General features: G+C 37.8%; 2 protein-coding genes across 4 annotated transcripts in view; one reads left to right on the top strand and one right to left on the bottom strand.

Moving 5' to 3' along the window:
* LOC141995939 (uncharacterized) overlaps nt 1-17409 on the bottom strand; it is a 181444-nt gene that overhangs the window by 42935 nt on the left and 121100 nt on the right. For 2 of the 3 annotated variants that reach the window (XR_012641445.1, XR_012641443.1), the window contains exon 6: nt 15427-15593. The gene's annotated coding sequence lies outside the window, so the exon portion shown is untranslated. Of the gene's footprint in view, nt 1-23; nt 98-2128; nt 2192-15426; nt 15594-17409 lie in introns of those variants that run through there. The other variant, XR_012641444.1, reaches the window with a different exon arrangement.
* LOC141995938 (sodium channel protein type 2 subunit alpha-like) overlaps nt 1-17409 on the top strand; it is a 286439-nt gene that overhangs the window by 203434 nt on the left and 65596 nt on the right. Inside the window, exons 17-19 of the mRNA XM_074967488.1 lie at nt 3057-3230; nt 4565-4921; nt 7418-7870. Coding sequence (XP_074823589.1) covers nt 3057-3230; nt 4565-4921; nt 7418-7870 — 984 coding nt within the window. The remainder of the gene's footprint in view (nt 1-3056; nt 3231-4564; nt 4922-7417; nt 7871-17409) is intronic.

Here is a 17409-nt window from a genome sequence, read left to right as displayed (position 1 = left end):
CAGCATCGTGGCTCCTCTCTCAGGACAGGGGACGCATTCACCATCCCAACCTGCAGATGCTTCCCCTGAAAGCTTGGCTCCTTCGTGACTCCAGGATCTGGGAAGAACATGTACAGATTCAGTAAAACATACCTTGATAAATAGCAGGCTTGATTTTACCAGACGTACCTATTTCCACAAGTGGAACTGGTTCCAACTCTGGTGTACCAACAGACAGGTCAATGCAGCCTTCACTCAAACAGCATGGATTGGCTTTTAGTTCTCTTAGAGTGCACCTGGCTGCAGTTACCGAATTCCACTGCCCTGCTGAGGGATATTCAGTATTTGCACACACCTTTGTCAAACGTTTTCTTAAGGGTGTTCGAAACCTGTACCCTGACATATGTCCCTCCCACCCCATCCTGGGACCCCAGCCTAGTCCTCTGCTCTCTGACTAGACCTCCATTTGAGCCAATGGCAACCTGTTCACGCCTTCATCTAGCAATGAAAACGGCCTTCCTTGTCACCGTTACATCAGCATGACACATGGGAGAAATATCAGCCCTTATGGCATACCCACCCTATATAATGTTTTATAGGGACAAAGTGACCCACCGTCCGCACCCAAAATTCCTGCCTAGGGTTATAACGTCCTTCCATCTACACGAGCTTATACACCTTCCCTCCTTCTTTCCCAAACCACACAACAATTACCAAGAAGCAGCTCTCCACACCTAAGATGTGAGACATGCATTGTTGTTCTACTTGGATAGAATCAAACCATTCAGGAACTCGCCATGCTTGTTCATATCCATTCCCAAACTCTCTAAAGGCTCTGCTCTATCTAAACAACACCTCTCTAAATGGATTTCACAGTGCATACATCTGTTTTATGAACTTCACAGTAAGCAACTACTTGCTTCTATCTGGGGACACTCCACATGAGTGCTCTCAACCTCCCTTGCGTTCCTCAATAATGTTTCCATAATAGATACATGCAGGGCTGCCACATGGACATCCTCTGATACGTTTGCCCAACATTATGCCATCTTGCAGGATTCCTTGACGGACACCATTCTCGGACATATGGTCCTATCCTCAGTGATACCAGCCACTCCGAAGCCGCAACCTTCCAGCTAGGGGCACTACTTTATAGTCACCTACAGTGGAGCACCCATGTAGAAGAAGAGTGGGTTACTCACCTTGTACAGTAACTGAGGTTCTTCGAGATGTGTGTCTCATTGGTGCTCCACTACCTGCCCTCCTCCCCCGTGCTTTGGAGCATAATGTTTGGACTGTATGGCAGTTTGGGCTGTATGTCCAATGGTTGGACTGCACAGTGCTATTTATACTACCCGCGCACAGTGTGGGGGAGGAAAGGTGCGCATGTGCGGTCCAACGGGCACCGCTATTGAAGATTTCTGACTCCAGACACAAAGGCGCTACTGCACCTACAGTGAAGCACCCATGGGGGGACACATCTCGAAGAATCTCAGTTACTGCACAAGGTGAGTAACCCTCTCTTCCCACCCTCCTTCCCCTCTCTGTCCAAGTCCTTGCTGGTTTACTCCTGGCCAGGGGTCAGCAATGTGTCCATGGTAAAAATTTTGAGGTCCGTGGTAATTTTTCAAAAAAGTGAATGACATAACCGCCCCCCATCACCACGGTGTCCGTCACCAAGTACAGTAATTTTGTCAAGTGTCCGTTGCGCAACATGGTGGTGCTGACCCCTGCTTCAGGCTTTGCAGTGGAGTTGGGGAGGGCACTCTATCCCTAATGTAGCCTTGCCTTCACTACATCATGATGCTGAGGAGAGGGGTGGAGGTGCAAGAACACTTTAGCTGACACTGCTAAAATAGATACAGTACCCATTAGCAGGAATATGCAGGGCCATCTCAAAGAACTCCAGTTACAAGTAAGTACGCTTTATTTACTGTATGGTAAATATCTGTTCTGCAAAGCCACATCTAACATAATTTGTAGAGAACATTTCTACATCTGGCACTGTGCAATGTAGTCCACAATCAGTAATTAAGAATCGTTGGGGTGAAACAGATCTTTATCAAAATTTTGCCTCAAATAGATATTCAATCAAATTTTGGTCAGAATTCTCATCTTCTGCTTTGATTGAATAATTTTTCAAACGTACCTACTTAGGCTAAATATTTGAATCCCGGCTCCCTCTTACATCCAGTTCCTATAGTTTTCCAGCCTGCATGGAAAAGACAGAGAAAGGTAAAAGGTTGGCTCTACTGCCTTTGAGCCTGCCCATTTAACTTCAGCTGTTGCTTCTCTTCTCCTAGCCTTATAATTGCCAATTCATGTCAGGCTCTTTCAATTTCTGCTCCTTTACTATCCAATATCAGACCCTCTCAATCAGGAGTGAACTCAAAAACTCTGAAAAAGGTTTAAGTTGTTCCTGCGGACTGTAACAAAAGTTATTATCTATTAAAATTTTTATGTCGCAATAGCTCATCTCAAATCCTTACTTTTGCAATCAGTATTTTAAAATTATACTTTAGTCACTATCAAAAAATATTAGAAAAGAGGGAGATATCAATGTAATGCCTGACTTTTATTAATTCGCTGGGGCCAGAATATAAGCAAAATAATATTTGTATTAAGGTCTTTAACCTTCGTAGTTTGTACTAGTCAACTTCAGTTATTAAAAACAAAAATACTTTTTTCTTTTCAAAATTGATTAATGCTTTCCTGAATAGGTTTACATAGATTTATTTTTTTATAAAGAGTGAGGACAAGACTTTAACTAATTAGGGGTTTACTAAAATTCCTGTGTACCTTTGTAATGGAATCAATGAATATTCTATCCGTGCTCTGTTTTTGGTAACAGACTAACTTCAGCCCTTGTGTAACTCCACCAACGTTAATGGAGTTAATGGAGTTATACTAGGGATTAGTTTGATCCAGGATATTCTTGCATTTTCTGCGAGTTTTTTTTTTTTATTACTGACACCTTGCTGTAATAAAGATATCACTTATTGCTCAATCTTTGTTTTTGTTTCTAATTTTACTTGTTTTACAGCTCTGTAACACTAACAAATTACATTTTCGTTTAGGTTTTTACCGGGATTTTCACAGCAGAAATGGTTCTCAAGTTAATTGCCATGGATCCTTATTATTATTTCCAAGTAGGCTGGAATATTTTTGATGGGTTTATTGTTACCCTTAGTTTGGTGGAGCTTTTTCTTTCAAATGTGGATGGACTATCAGTTCTCCGATCATTCAGATTGGTAAATATATTCGTAAACAATGTACAGTTACAATTAATACATCATGTTTATAATTCAAATTTTTTATGTTTACATAAGTTTATCAGCATTTTCACTGCACATGTAATTTCTCTTAGGAGTCAAAAGATGCACCTCTCTAGGTACAGGTCTACCAAAAGTTATTTATATTATTATTGCAAAGTAATTAATATATGTAATTTTATGATTCAAAAACAGTTAAACAGTAATTCAAATGGAGGCAATGGTAATTACAGAGTAATTTGCATTAACATGACTGTATAATAACTTCATTACTGTGCAATTCACTATTGTCACCATTGTAGCTCACTGATAGAAAATGTATATATTTAGTGTGTGTTGGGCAAAGATGTAAATAAGACAAGTTATAGGGAGAAATTACTTACAAACCTTATTTATCTTCATGTCAAACTGTTATGTCAAAGGAATAGAACTCTTCTTTTCAAATATTTGATTTATGTCCAATGACTAAAATTACAAAACGTTTATATTAAATATTTAAGAAACTGACTTTCATCAGTAGTGAAGTTTAGCTATGTATTTTAAGGGAGAAATATTTCATTTTTAGAATAGCAATTAAGTAGCTGAGGCATTACTATCTTAGGCTCTTTTTTCTATCTGACTTAACATGATTTTTTGTAGTTGAGAATAAAAATTGATTTAATCAAATATTTTTATTAAATTTTGCTGGATGAGGGATTAGATGTTACAAGGGTCTCTCATTTATGTTTTTTCCTCAGATCTACAAATACTGTCTGTTTTGTATTTAGCTTTTCATTCCAGACTTATCCCCATGAAGATCTTTTCTACATTGTTTGAAGAATATTCTTCTAATCAACATTTTTTTTATCTTAAGTGTTTTGGGGAAATTTACCTTAAAAGGTCTCTGCCTTAGTCTGTTAGTGTTATGCATTCTGTTTCCTCTCCACCCTTTTCCCTGTATGATGCTAATATCCTGTCATGCTCAATATTCACTAGCCCTATAGGTTATATTAGTGGGGCATTCCACTTGCTGTGTCAAGCTGGACAGTGGAAGGATGTATGACTTCAGTTTCTGCCACAGACAGGGTGATGAAGGGTCAGTTGTAAATCTGTAGAACTTTGTGGACTTTCATAATACCTGATTGTGAGTGAGTTATGGAACTTGGAGGATCATCCTTAGGGGGTGCGGTAATTTAATAGTAAATTAATAGAAACCACAAAGATAAAACATTAAGATTTTTACATTAAGGGACTACTCATAGTATATGGTCTGAAGTACGTTTCTACAGCTCTGTTGTAATTAGTACTAATGATGCTTCTTTATTGTTTTCCAGTTGCGAATTTTCAAGTTGGCAAAATCTTGGCCCACACTAAATAAACTGATAAAGATTATTGGTAACTCAGTGGGGGCTTTGGGAAATTTGACCTTGGTGCTGGCCATCATTGTCTTCATTTTTGCTGTGGTTGGTATGCAGCTGTTTGGTAAAAGCTACAAGGAATGTGTCTGCAAGATCTCCAATAAGTGTGTACTTCCACGCTGGCACATGCATGACTTCTTCCACTCTTTCTTGATTGTATTCCGAGTGCTGTGTGGAGAATGGATAGAGACTATGTGGGACTGTATGGAGGTTGCCGGCCAAGCCATGTGCCTTATCGTTTTCATGATGGTCATGGTGATTGGAAATCTAGTGGTATGTAACCAAAACATTTCAGGGGATGGAACACCCATTATGGTTACTGGATCCGTTCTGTATATTTTTTGTTGATAGCTATTCTTTTCCATATTGATTCTTATACTACGCTAATCATCATAGTATTTGAGCTCCTTCCAGTAGTGCATTCAGTAATGTGACCAACTTATGTTACGTGTGTGTTGTCTCATCCTGTTCCCAATGGAGAAATGTGTGCAGTGAAATGTGGGGGTTTTTTTGTTTTGTTTTTTGGTTTTTTAAAAATTTTTTAATATAGTGTAACATTATATATATGTTTGTGTGTGCGTGCACATTTGTGTATATATATGCATGCAAATATTGTTATGTATTTGTTATAGAAGGCAAGGTCAAAAAATGTGCCTTGTGCTTAAAGTAGAAGGTGGAGGGTTTGTGATGGTCCTTAGTTCCTGTTCCTAGGGTTATTTTGTGTTCTGTTTTTTCTTCATCATGACATCTACAATCTTGGGCCAGTCCTCAGGAGAGCTCTGTTCCCTGCATAAATGAGCTTTACCCTTCTTGTAGAAAATTCCATTGTGATAGAGGAGCAACTGGCTTTGATCTGTTCCATCAACATATAGATTTTGGCCTTCACTCCCCTCTTCCCATCAAAGCATCAGTCCTAGGAGAAATCTTGTTCAGGTTATGCCGGTCATACAGAAGTGTGAACATATTTTTAAAAAATAAAAATATGTGATTCCAAAACCACAAAAGCCCTTAAGCTCTTGCTGTCAGGTGTAACACCCAAAATATTTTATTCCCTGCACACTATCTTGGGCTCAGTCCCAGCAGCCAGCCAGGAGCGCTCTCTTGCTTTCCCAGTCCCTGCCAGCACTGAGGTGTCCATGGTCCTGCTGCTTTTTCAGCCCCCCAGAAACACACTCCTCTCTCTTCTAGCTTCAGGCAGCAACTGACTACTCTGGCCTGCAGCTCCTTTTATATGAGCTTACTGGGCCATCACTGACTGCTCCTCATTGGCAACCTCCCTCATTGGCTACAGAGAGCAGCCTGGAGGACTTCTTCACTGCTCCTTTCTGGAACAGGGAGTGGTAGGACTACGAGGCCTCCAGCAGGGGGCCTCTGGGCCTAATACATCCTGTCACACCAAAATATAGAACTCAGTTTAAAATATATGCAGACAATTCTGAGTCATCATTGTGATGGCTGACATGAAAAAAATCTCCCAAAAGTGAGATTTTAAAAAAAATATTAGGTATACATAATACGTGCATAGACACATGTGCCTGCATGTAATCATGCAATTGCATATACTTTGTTTTTCTCGCAAAAAATGGAATTCTGAACTATAAAAATTCTTCCAACAAAGAAATTGAAGAGTTTTTTTCCTTGTTCAGCTAGCACATTACTTTGTTAAACCCCAAAGAAGATAAAAAATTCTCTGTCATTAAAATCAAAGAGAAGATGCTTTTAGTTTTGAAAATATATTTTTTAGCAGGAAAGAGGAGTGTGGCTTTACAAGCCTGATCCAAAGCCTGCTGAAGTCATTCCATTGATTTCAGTGGATTTTGAATGTACATATGGCTTGGAGGTGTTAGGGTAGGATAAACCTTCCTAGGTCTTTGGACATGAATCTATGGACTTGCCTAGTGTGCTTTTTTTGGTTTCCGCCTTGGGCCAAAAATGCACAAAATTATTTAATCAAAACCAAACTCTTTTCCTACATTAAAAAAACCAGGAAAAGCCAAAGTATAGTTAATATTTATATAAAATCATTCTCCTATAGTTCTACTGCAGATTTCATAGTCTTATACATTTGTGCTTCATCAAAAAAACTGAAGGTAACCAGCACTAATACTTGCAATTACAGATTTCATTCCCTTTGTGTACATCATTTATATTATTTACCACAATTTCATTTTCTGATGGTGGTTTTTTTTTAATACATGAAGTTTAATGCGTTTCGTGGCATAAGGAAGATGGCATCATAGGATTAAGAAAATACCAATACTATTAGTGCACGGAAACAAAAAATAAAAAGTATTTACATTAGTATTGAAAACCAGAAGTTGAAAAGGAGCATGTTTTTTTATTTATGTAAACAGGACCATTTATATGCTCAAGAAATCCTGAGTTCGAAATCCATCTCTACCACAGATATACTGTATGACTTTGAGAAAGTTGCTTAACCAGTCTGTATCTAAGTTTCCATTTGTAAAATGAAGATTATACTCCTTTACTTACCTTTTCAGGAGTGTTGTGAGGATTAATTAGTTAATGTTAGTACAACTCTTTGAAGATATAAAGTGCTCTATAAGTATTAGGTATTTAAATAATAAAGTATAATTTCAAAGTGGTTTGCAGAGATTTAGCCACACAACTGTTCTGTTGTTGGAAAATCCCTGCACACACTAAAATTTTATCAGAAATACAGTATTATGAAAGCATTATGTATAAAATTTATTTTTGTTAATAAGAAAAAGAGAGGAGAAAGATCTAGCAGTGTCTCTTTGTTTTTAGGTACTGAACCTGTTTTTGGCCTTGCTGCTGAGCTCATTTAGTTCAGACAACCTTGCTGCTACAGATGACGATAATGAAACAAACAATCTGCAGATCGCTGTGGCAAGGATTCAGAGGGGAATAGATTATGTGAAAAGAAAAGCACGTGAATGTGCCCAAAAAATCTTTGTGAGAGGACAAAAAGATATAGTTGAAATAAAATCAATCAGTCAGCTAAACAACAAGGAAGACAACTACACTACCAACCATACTGTAGCTGAAATGAATAGAAATCTGGATAATCGCAAAGATGAGAATGGAGCCACAGGTGTTGTAGGCAACCGTGATTATGCATCATTCATACACAACCCAAACCTTACTGTGACCGTACCAATTGCTATTGGGGAATCGGATTTTGAACATTTAAATACAGAAGAGTTTAGCAGTGAGTCAGAGCAGGAGGAAAGCAAAGAGGTAGGACTTGAAAATATTTATGCTGTATAAGTATATGTGTGTGTTATGGTTCTGGTTGCCCTCGATTTTGGCATCAATTATATCTTTCATATTATGGCTTACGTTGTTGTTTGGATGCCACAAGCTCAGGGTTTTTAAATGGAATTCTCAGGAATATATATGACAAGTCAGTTTCTAATCATAGAAATGTCAGGCTGATGGATCTTAATCCTTCCTCCTGCAGTGAAGCAGGACCAGGTATACCTAGATCATCCTTGACAGATGTTTGTCTAACCCATTCTTAAAAATCTCCAGTGATGGGGGTTCTGCAAGCTCCCTTGGTAACCTCTTCCAGGTCTTAACTATTCTTATAGTCGCAAAGTTTTCCTAATATCTAACCTAAATTCCTCTAGCTACAGATTAGGATGGTTAATTCTTGTCCTACCTTTAGTGGACATAGATCACTCTTTATAAAAGCCCTTAACATACTTGAAGGCTGTTATCAGGTCCCTTCTCAGTTTGCTTTTCTCAAGACTAAATATGCCCAGTTTTTTAAAAAAACCTTTCCTCATAAACCAAATCATGTATCATTTTTGTTGTTCTGTTCTAGACTCTTTTCATCTTGTCCACATCTTTCCTAAAGTGTGGCACCCAAAACTGGGTACAACACTTACGCTCAATACCGAGTAGAGCAAAACCGTTCACTCTATGTCTTGCATACGACATGCCCCAAAATTACATTTTGCCTTGTTCACATTGTGGCACATGGCTGGCTTTCATTCAATTTGTGATCCATTACAACCCCCAGATCCTTTTTAGCAGTACTGCCATCTAGCCAGTTATTCCCCATTTTCTATTTGTGCATTTGATTTTTTTCCTTCCTAAATATTGTACTTTGAAATTACCTTTATTGAGTTTCATTTTGTTGCCTTCAAACCAGTTCTCCAATTTATCAAGGTCATTTTGAATTCTAATCCTGACCTACAGAATGCTTGCTACCCCTCCCAGCTTGCTGTCATCTGCAGATTTTCCTCTCCACTGTCCAAGTCATTAATAAAATATTGAATAGTACTGGACCCAGGACTGATCCCTGCAGGATTCTACTAATTCAACAGTGAGCCACTGATAAACACTCTGAGTGTGGTCTTTCAACTAGTTTTGAACCCACCTTATAGAAATTTCATCTAGACCATATTTCCCAAGTTTGTTTAAGGGAATATCATGTGGGACTGTATCAAAAGCCTTACTAAAATAAGGATATATCATAGCAACTGCTTCCACCTGTCGACTAGGCCAAAGAGGGAAATTAGATTGGTTTGGCATGACTTGTTCTTGCCAAATACATGTTGACTATTCCTTATCACCTTATTATCCTTTAGATGCTTACAGATTGTTTAATAATTTAACTAACCAGTAAGGCAGACTGGTCTATAATTTCCTGAGTCGTCTTTGTTCCCCTTTTTAAAGATAGGTACTATATTTGTCCTTTCCCAGTCTCTGGGACCTCACCTATCCTCCATGTGTTCTTGAAAATAATTGCTAATGGTTCTGAGTTTTCTAGATTTCTAGTTCCTTACGTATTCTGCTGATTTGAGTACATTTAATCTATTGAAGTATTCTTTAACCTGTTGTTTCCCTACTCTGGCTTGTATTCCTTCCTTTTTGTTGTTAATATTAATTGTGTTAAGCAGCTGGTCACAATTAACCTTTTTAGTGAAGACTGAAGCAAAATAGGCATTAGACATCTCAGCCTTCTTGATGCTCTATTATTAGCTCTCCTTCCCAGCTAAGTAGTGGATCTTCATTTTCCTTCATCTTTCTCTTGCTCCTAGTGTATTTTATATCCCTTGTCATTTTGTGCTTCAGCCTGTCTAATTTTTGTCCTCACATGCTTGTGATATTCTTTTGTACTTCTCCTTAGGAATTTGTCTGTTTCCACTTTTTGTAGGATACCTTTTTGATTTGCAGGGGATTAAAGAGTTCCTGATGCAGCCATATTGGCCTCTCAGTGCTCCCTAAGGTGATGTTTTTCAAGTCATATTGGTTATGAGGAGCAGTAAAGTACTTCCATCTTTTCCCCACAGTACATAAGGAATGGACTAGCAGATACAAAGTCCTTTTTTCAGCCCTAGAATAGGACCCAATCTTGTGTATTGTTGCCTGCCAACTTCCAATGAAGTCAACAGGGGTATCACTTTAAAAAAATAGTTTAACATATTTAAAATGTTTGAAAATTATTAGAACTTCTGCTATTTGGCTCTGATTTGAAGCCCTTTGATGTCAGTCAGTCAGTGGCAGCATTAATGGTATACAATGAACGATAAGCTGCTTTTTTTATTATTTGATCAGTTTTCCCATACTTAGTGTTAAAACTGAAAAAATATCTGAAAGAAAACAATAGGTATTATAATTGGAACATCTCCAATAAAATTTTACATAAGAATAATCAAATAGCAAATTTAAAGTATTAAACTAATTTCTTGCCTGTCATTTATAGCAGCTCTGACCTGATAAACACAATGGTCCAGATTCATCCCTGGTACTGTAACTTCTTTGACTTCAAGCATTTGTGGATCACAGATCTTTTTAGATAATCTACTGAATTTTTAATGTGAAAATAGTTTATTGTGTGCTCTTTTAAAACAAGTTATTGAAATAAATTTTCTTTATCAAGGTGTAGTCAGAATTAGACTTTAATTTGAAAGACTAAATAATGATAGTTTTATACATGTTTCTATTTTCTTGTCGTTTAAGATACAGTGATGAAATATTATTGTATTCATTTGCTGTAGAAACAATCCAGTTACTAAAACTGGACTTGTTCTATGTATTTTATAGGGCATCTGATAACCTATGTATCATCTTCACCTCTCAAATTAAAGGAAAATGTGTATTTTTAATTTATGGTTATATAGAATTAGAAGGGCCTGTAATTTTGCCCCTTCCATCTCTACCCTCTAGGATACATTACCCCTGCATGAAAGTGTCAAGTCATTACCCATTTAAAAGTTATGAAAGACCTTTTTATTTTTAAAATATTTATAACACATTTTAATGTGTTAACCACACTGTATTTTTGTAAGGTGTCTAGAATGTTTTGGTCAATAGATGCTATATAAACTAAACTATATTGTTTATTATTAACCTGAATAATGGACATTGGATTTTGGTAGATATTGGTCAGGTTTTTCTTTGAAGGAGTGTTTGGATTTTTCCAGATATCACTATATTGTTCTGATGTCACTTTATTAAATTTGATGACTGCACTGTGAAAATTGTTATCCCAAGCTATTGAAGAGTTCATTGTTACCCACCTTTTATATTTTTTGTTACAAATTCCAGAGCTGCTCACACTGATGTTCAAGTTTAAACATATATGTAAGCTACTCTTAAGTGCTGTTATCTGCTTTTCTTTTAATTTAGTCAAATGGGGAAAAGTGGCTCAGATAATCAGAGTGGCCAATGAGACATCAATTAGCAGAATTATATCTTCTATATGCAGTATGTTGGCAATCAACAGGGAAGTTGGTTGTCTATTTGTTAGAGAGTTTACAGAGATGACATCTCACATCCGGAGTCTGGTCTTTTGGCACACAGTCCTAACTGGGCTGGCTGCAGCCAGGGATCACTAGTAGAGATGTCCAGCCCACACTCCTTTTTCCCTGTCACACTCCATACTCAGCTGGCTGGGAGCAGGTTGCATAGGAAGAGTTTTGGTAGCTCCATGCCATCTAAAGTTTCCTCTATGATAGAGAAAACCTGGGCAGCGGGGGCAGGTTGCCTGGTTTTTAATTTGATTCACACCAGAAGATTGATGCGAAGGAGACTTAACATACTAGAGATCACAGATTTATCTCTAGGTATAGACTTTCACTTTAACAATGTTGTATATCTGTTATAATATAGAATTAAATTTTATATTTAAATGTTTTTCTATCAATTACATAATTCAAAAATGCTAAAATAAATGCAACTGCATATTGAATATGATAATAGGCAAAATTCATACCTGAGAATTTGAATTTGGCCCGTTGACTGATTGTTCTGTGATCATTTTCAGAAACTGTATACTAAATACATTTTTAGTGGATAGAATTTAACTAATTCAGAGAAATGGAAGAATAAAATTATTTTCTGATTTTTTAAAGATCTAGATGTTAACATTTGATGATGTTGTAAAACTATTTGAAGACATAGTGTGGATGTAGGTGTGTCATAATTTTTAAAACTGTCAATTCCAAGTCTAATGTACATTTATCAGCATCAGTCTGCTTATATTATTTCTTTAAATGTGTCTTTGTATATACGTCTGCAGAAGTCACTAATCAACCGATGTGTAAGTTTTATGTTAGATAACGTATTTTTTTAATATTTTGGAAGCCATATTTGAACTGTTTCCAGCACAAAAAAAATCAGAGGTATTGTATTTTGAACTTCATTTCCTACCATTCTTACTTCTCACAGGAGTAAATTCAACCTGGATCAGTCAAGAATGCAGCTCTGGTGCTTTTTAACCAGGCAGAGCTACGGGTCAGCACTCTTACACAGGTTACCTCAACAAATCATACATATATAATCACTTTTAAAATAAATATTGACTGCATGCTACTCAGCTGTAATATATTCCTTCCCCATCCATTGCAATACAGTAGAAACATGCACAGCTGCTCTGTAAGCTGAGTCATGTGACTCGAATCATAGCATGGTTGGGGGCAACCCCAACATTTATTATAATTCTCTCTCTCTCTCGTTACATCATGTTGGTACTTTATGTATCATACTTCAGTGATATAAAAAGTGCATGCTCTGTAGATATTTTTTTAAAATTTGGATTATAAAGTGACAAGAAGACTACATTTTAAGAGATTATCATTTTTAAAAAAATACAAAAGTATTTTATTTGAAACTTGTTTATAACTTTATTGTTGTATTAAAACAGACTTTTAGATCTCTTGTAATTACAAATATTCTGATCACATTCATTCCTGTAATGCATATTTAAGTAAATATTTTTAATTACCTTGATTATTTGATTGATTGCTAAAAAGTGTTTATATTTTGGTAGGATATGTTGAAATTTTTTTAGTTGTGTTTAACTTTTAAGATTTAAAATATAGTTTTCTCCTCTAGGAAAAAATAAAACTTTCAAAACTTTAGGAATAAAGCCCCAGTCTTGCAAATGTTCACTTACCTGTTTAACTTTATGCTCGTGGATAGTCCCATTGACCTCTGTGGTAATGTGCAGTGCACCAAGTTGGCCAAGTATAAAAGTTAGGGCTCTCAAGCAATTAAAAAAGTTAATCATGTGATTAATCATGCTGTTAAAGAATAACATAATACCATTTATTTAATTATTTTTGGATGTTTTCTACATTTTCAAATATTTTTATTTTAGTTACCACTCAGAATATATACAGTGCTCACTTTATTTTATTATTTTTATTACAAATATTTGCACTGTAAAAAAACAAAAGAAATAATATTTTTCAATTCACTTAATACAAACAATTTAATGCAATCTCTTTATCATGAAAGTTAAACTGACAAATATAAAATTATGTACAAAAAACTGCACTCAAAAATAAAACAATGTAAATCTTTAGAGCCTACGAGTCAACTCAGTCCTACTTCTTGTTCAGCCAGTCACTCAGACAAACAAGTTTGTTTACATTTGCAGGAGATAATGCTGCCCGCTTCTTGTTTACAATGTCACCAGAAAGTGACAACAGTTGTTTGCATGGCACTGTTGTAGCCGGCGTCACAAGATATTTACATGCCAGATGCGCTAAAGATTCATATGTCCCTTCATGCTTCAACCACCCTTCCAGAGGACATGCGTCCATGCCGATGACAGGTTCTGCTCAATAACAATCCAAAGCAGTGTGGACTGACGCATATTCATTTTCATCATCTGAGTCAGATGCCACCAGCAGAAAGTTGATTTTCTTTTTTGTTGGTTCGGATTCAGTAGTTTCCGCATCGGAGTGTTGCTCTTTTAGGACTTCTGACAGCATGCTCCACACCTCGTCCCTCTCAGATTTTGGAAGGCAGTTCAGATTCCTAAACCTTGGGTCGAGTACTGTAGCTAAATCTTCAGAAATATTTTCTAAATCTTTAGAAATCTCACATTGGTACCTTCTTAAAATGAACAACATGTGCTGGGTCATCATCCAAGGTTGCTATAACATGAAATATATGGCAGAATGCAGGTAAAACAGCAGGAGACATACAATTCTCCCCCAAGGAGTTCAGTCTCAAATTTAATTAATGCATTTTTTTTAACGAGCGTCATCAGCATGGAAGCATGTCCTCTGGAATGGTGACTGAAACATGAAGGGGCATACGAATGTTTAGCATATCTGGCACATAAATACCTAGCAATGCCCACTACAAAAGTGCCATAACACCTGTTCTCGCTTTCAGGTGACATTGTAAATAAGAAGCCGGCAGCATTATGCCATGGAAATTTAAATAAACTTGTTTGTCTTAGCGATTGGCTGAACAAGAAGTAGGACTTGTAGGCTCTAAAGTTGTACATTGTTTTGTTTTTGAGTGCAGTTATGTAACAAAAAAATACTTAGATTTGTAAGTTGCACTTTCATGATATAGATTGCACTACGGTACTTGTATGAGGTGAATTGAAAAGACTATTTCTTTGGTTATCGTTTTTACAGTGCAAATATTTGTAATAAAAATAATATAAAGTGAGCACTGTACACTTGGTATTTTTTGTGTTGTATTTGAAAATGTAGAAAAAATCCAAAAATATTTAATAAATTTCAATTGGTATTCTATTGTTTAAACAGTGTGATTAAAAGTGCAATTAATCACGATTAATTTTTTTGAGTTAATCATGTGAGTTAACTGTGATTAATCAGCAGCCCTAGTAAAAGTGTTTGCAAGATCAGAACTTAAGTCCCTAGGAAAACGTCCATATTCATTTTGTTTGTCATGACTAAACGTGTCTGTGAACATAACTCAGTAGGTTTATTCAGAGAGACAAAACTTCATCACAAACACAAGATTTTAAATGAGAGTTAATGTTTAAATAGGTTTCAGAGTAACAGCCGTGTTAGTCTGTATTCGTAAAAAGAAAAAAGAAAAGGAGTACTTGTGGCACCTTAGAGACTAACCAGTTTATTTGAGCATGAGCTTTCGTGAGCTACAGCTCACTTCATGGGATGCATAGCATAGCATAGCTATGCATCCGATGAAGTGAGCTGTAGCTCACGAAAGCTCATGCTCAAATAAACTGGTTAGTCTCTAAGGTGCCACAAGTACTCCTTTTCTTTTTTCTTTTTACGAATGTTTAAATAGATCTATGTTAATTTAAAGTAATATATTACAGTGTGGACATTGGAATAATGTATTTGTAAAGCACCTAGCACAATGGTATCCTGGTCCATGATTAGGATTCCTAGGCACTACAGTAACACAAGTAATAAATAATAATTTTGAAAATAAGGAAATTCAAAGTTAAGGTTACAAGCAAATGTATAAGAGTCAGTAAATAAGATTGTAGGTCAAAAACCCTAAAACTCTGAAAATATAAAAATAGTTAAGGATACAACACAAACCTTAATTGTGCCCAGCTGTGTGCTCCCTCACCCTCATTTATCCTCTCCATAATGGTGGGGGACTTTCACTTTCTGCCACTTGGTGGAAGTTGAAGTGCAATTGAGAATTGTGCTCATAGTCTTTGGTTGTGTAATCTTGTGGAACACTGTGCACTTATCCATTTGGCCTATGTTGAGTATAGAGAGAATTTATAAAGAAAAATATATAAAGCAGGAGCCTAATCCTATACCTGTAGATAATGGTCTTGATTCACACCTGCAGGTGCAGGAAGGTAATTCAAAAAGATTCACTTTAAATTCTGTTTTGGGGCTTTATGGAAGCACCACCAAACGAAGCTTCCTATGTAACTCATCTTCTGAGTGCCTCCTTATTTGGTCCAATCTTTTTAGTGGGCCGTTTTAGCCAGCTCTGGACCACCCATTGGCATAGGGTAGTAAAGGAATTATGCCACTTTGCTCCTGCTTCCGGCAGTAAATCTAGCCCAAATTGTGAAATGATAAATGATAGATTTGTAATTCTTTGGCTGGACAAACATTTGGATTTTTAATTTTAACTCCAAATTACCTGCCATCTTTCTTTTGATAATGTTCTGAGTATGTTTGTTGAAGTTACATTGGTAAATAGATATACCTCTTAACACATTTTTGTCTATAGTTTGCATAGCTTTTGAGAGAGGTTTTTTGTGAATACTCGTAAATGAGTCGTCTATGTCTATGGAAGTCTTATACCTGATTCTGTTAGCATGGAAAACGTCTTACAACCTGTCTTATTGAGACAGTGCTCTGGCTTTAATCAAGATGTGCAAGAAATTTATCAATTGAATGTTTCTGTCTGAGGGCCCAGTTCTTCTTCTAGTGCTTGTTCATGTCCATTCCAATCAGGTGTGTGTGCACGTGCATGGTGGCCAGAAGATTCTTCCCTTAGCAGCATCCGTCGGGTCGGCCTAGGCGCCCCGTGGAGTTGCGCCTTCATGGTGCCCAATATAGAGCCCCACCAACCCGCCACCCCTTCAGTTCCTTCTTACCGCAAGTGATGGTTGGCTGGAACTTCCCTTAGCCCTTGCTTAGCAAGCGCGTTCTATAGTTAACCTTAATGTCGTCTTAGCATTAGAGTTCTTAGTATAGAGCTGTTGGGGCTTTCCTCCCATCCCGCCTCCCCGGAGCCATGGTATGCCGTGTTCCCCAGGGTTTAAAAACTGTGTGGCCTCTGCAAAGCGCATGCCAAAGAGTGATCCTCACTCTTCCTGTTTACGGTGCCTAGGGGAGATCGCTGTAAGATCTGCTGCTAGTTCTGCCCTAGAACTCTTAAAGAAAGGGATCAGCGGCTTAAGGTGATCCTCATGGAGGCAGCCCTGCACTCCCACTCTGACCCAGGCTCCCACTCTGACTCGATGCAGAGTGCCCCAGCACTGTCGTCAAGCCTGGTGCCAAGAAAGGACTCATCCCAAGATGCTTGGCACTGACACGGCACCTCACGAGGCCCAGCTGATAACAGGTACCAATCCCACTTGCCGGTGCATCAGAAGAAAAAGAAGCCGGACAGCTGCTCTCCTCCAGCTAAATCCAGAGAAGTGAGACCCCAGGTGGGCCACAGCTCTGGATCCCCTACTGGGGCTGTCTCAACTCCTGCCCAGGTGAGGCAGTTGAGTCTGGGACCCCCTCGGTCACCGGTCCCTACACAGCTGGCTATGATGTCGAGGCGCTCCCCCTCTCCATGTTCCTCGGCACCAGCCCACTCGGACAGAGAGTCTACCCACTCCCTGAGCTCTCGACGCTCAAGGCACCAAGGCTCGGCTTCTCTGTGGTCTTCAGTCTCAGAGACCTTGGGGTCAGAGTCCGAATCCTATCACTCCAGGACAAGCAGGAGCCGCAGATCGAGGTCCAGGAGAGACAGGAGGGAGCCCCAGGCATGGCCTTTTCAGTGGCAGAACCCACCTCTGTGGCTGTTCTGAACCCCCAGGGCTCTTTCCCAAGGACAGGGAG

This window comes from Natator depressus, chromosome 11 (genome assembly GCF_965152275.1).
Source record: "Natator depressus isolate rNatDep1 chromosome 11, rNatDep2.hap1, whole genome shotgun sequence".
Classification (NCBI taxonomy): domain Eukaryota; kingdom Metazoa; phylum Chordata; order Testudines; family Cheloniidae; genus Natator; species Natator depressus.
Note: the sequence above shows the minus strand (reverse complement) of the source record. Positions and strands in the feature narration are given on the sequence as shown.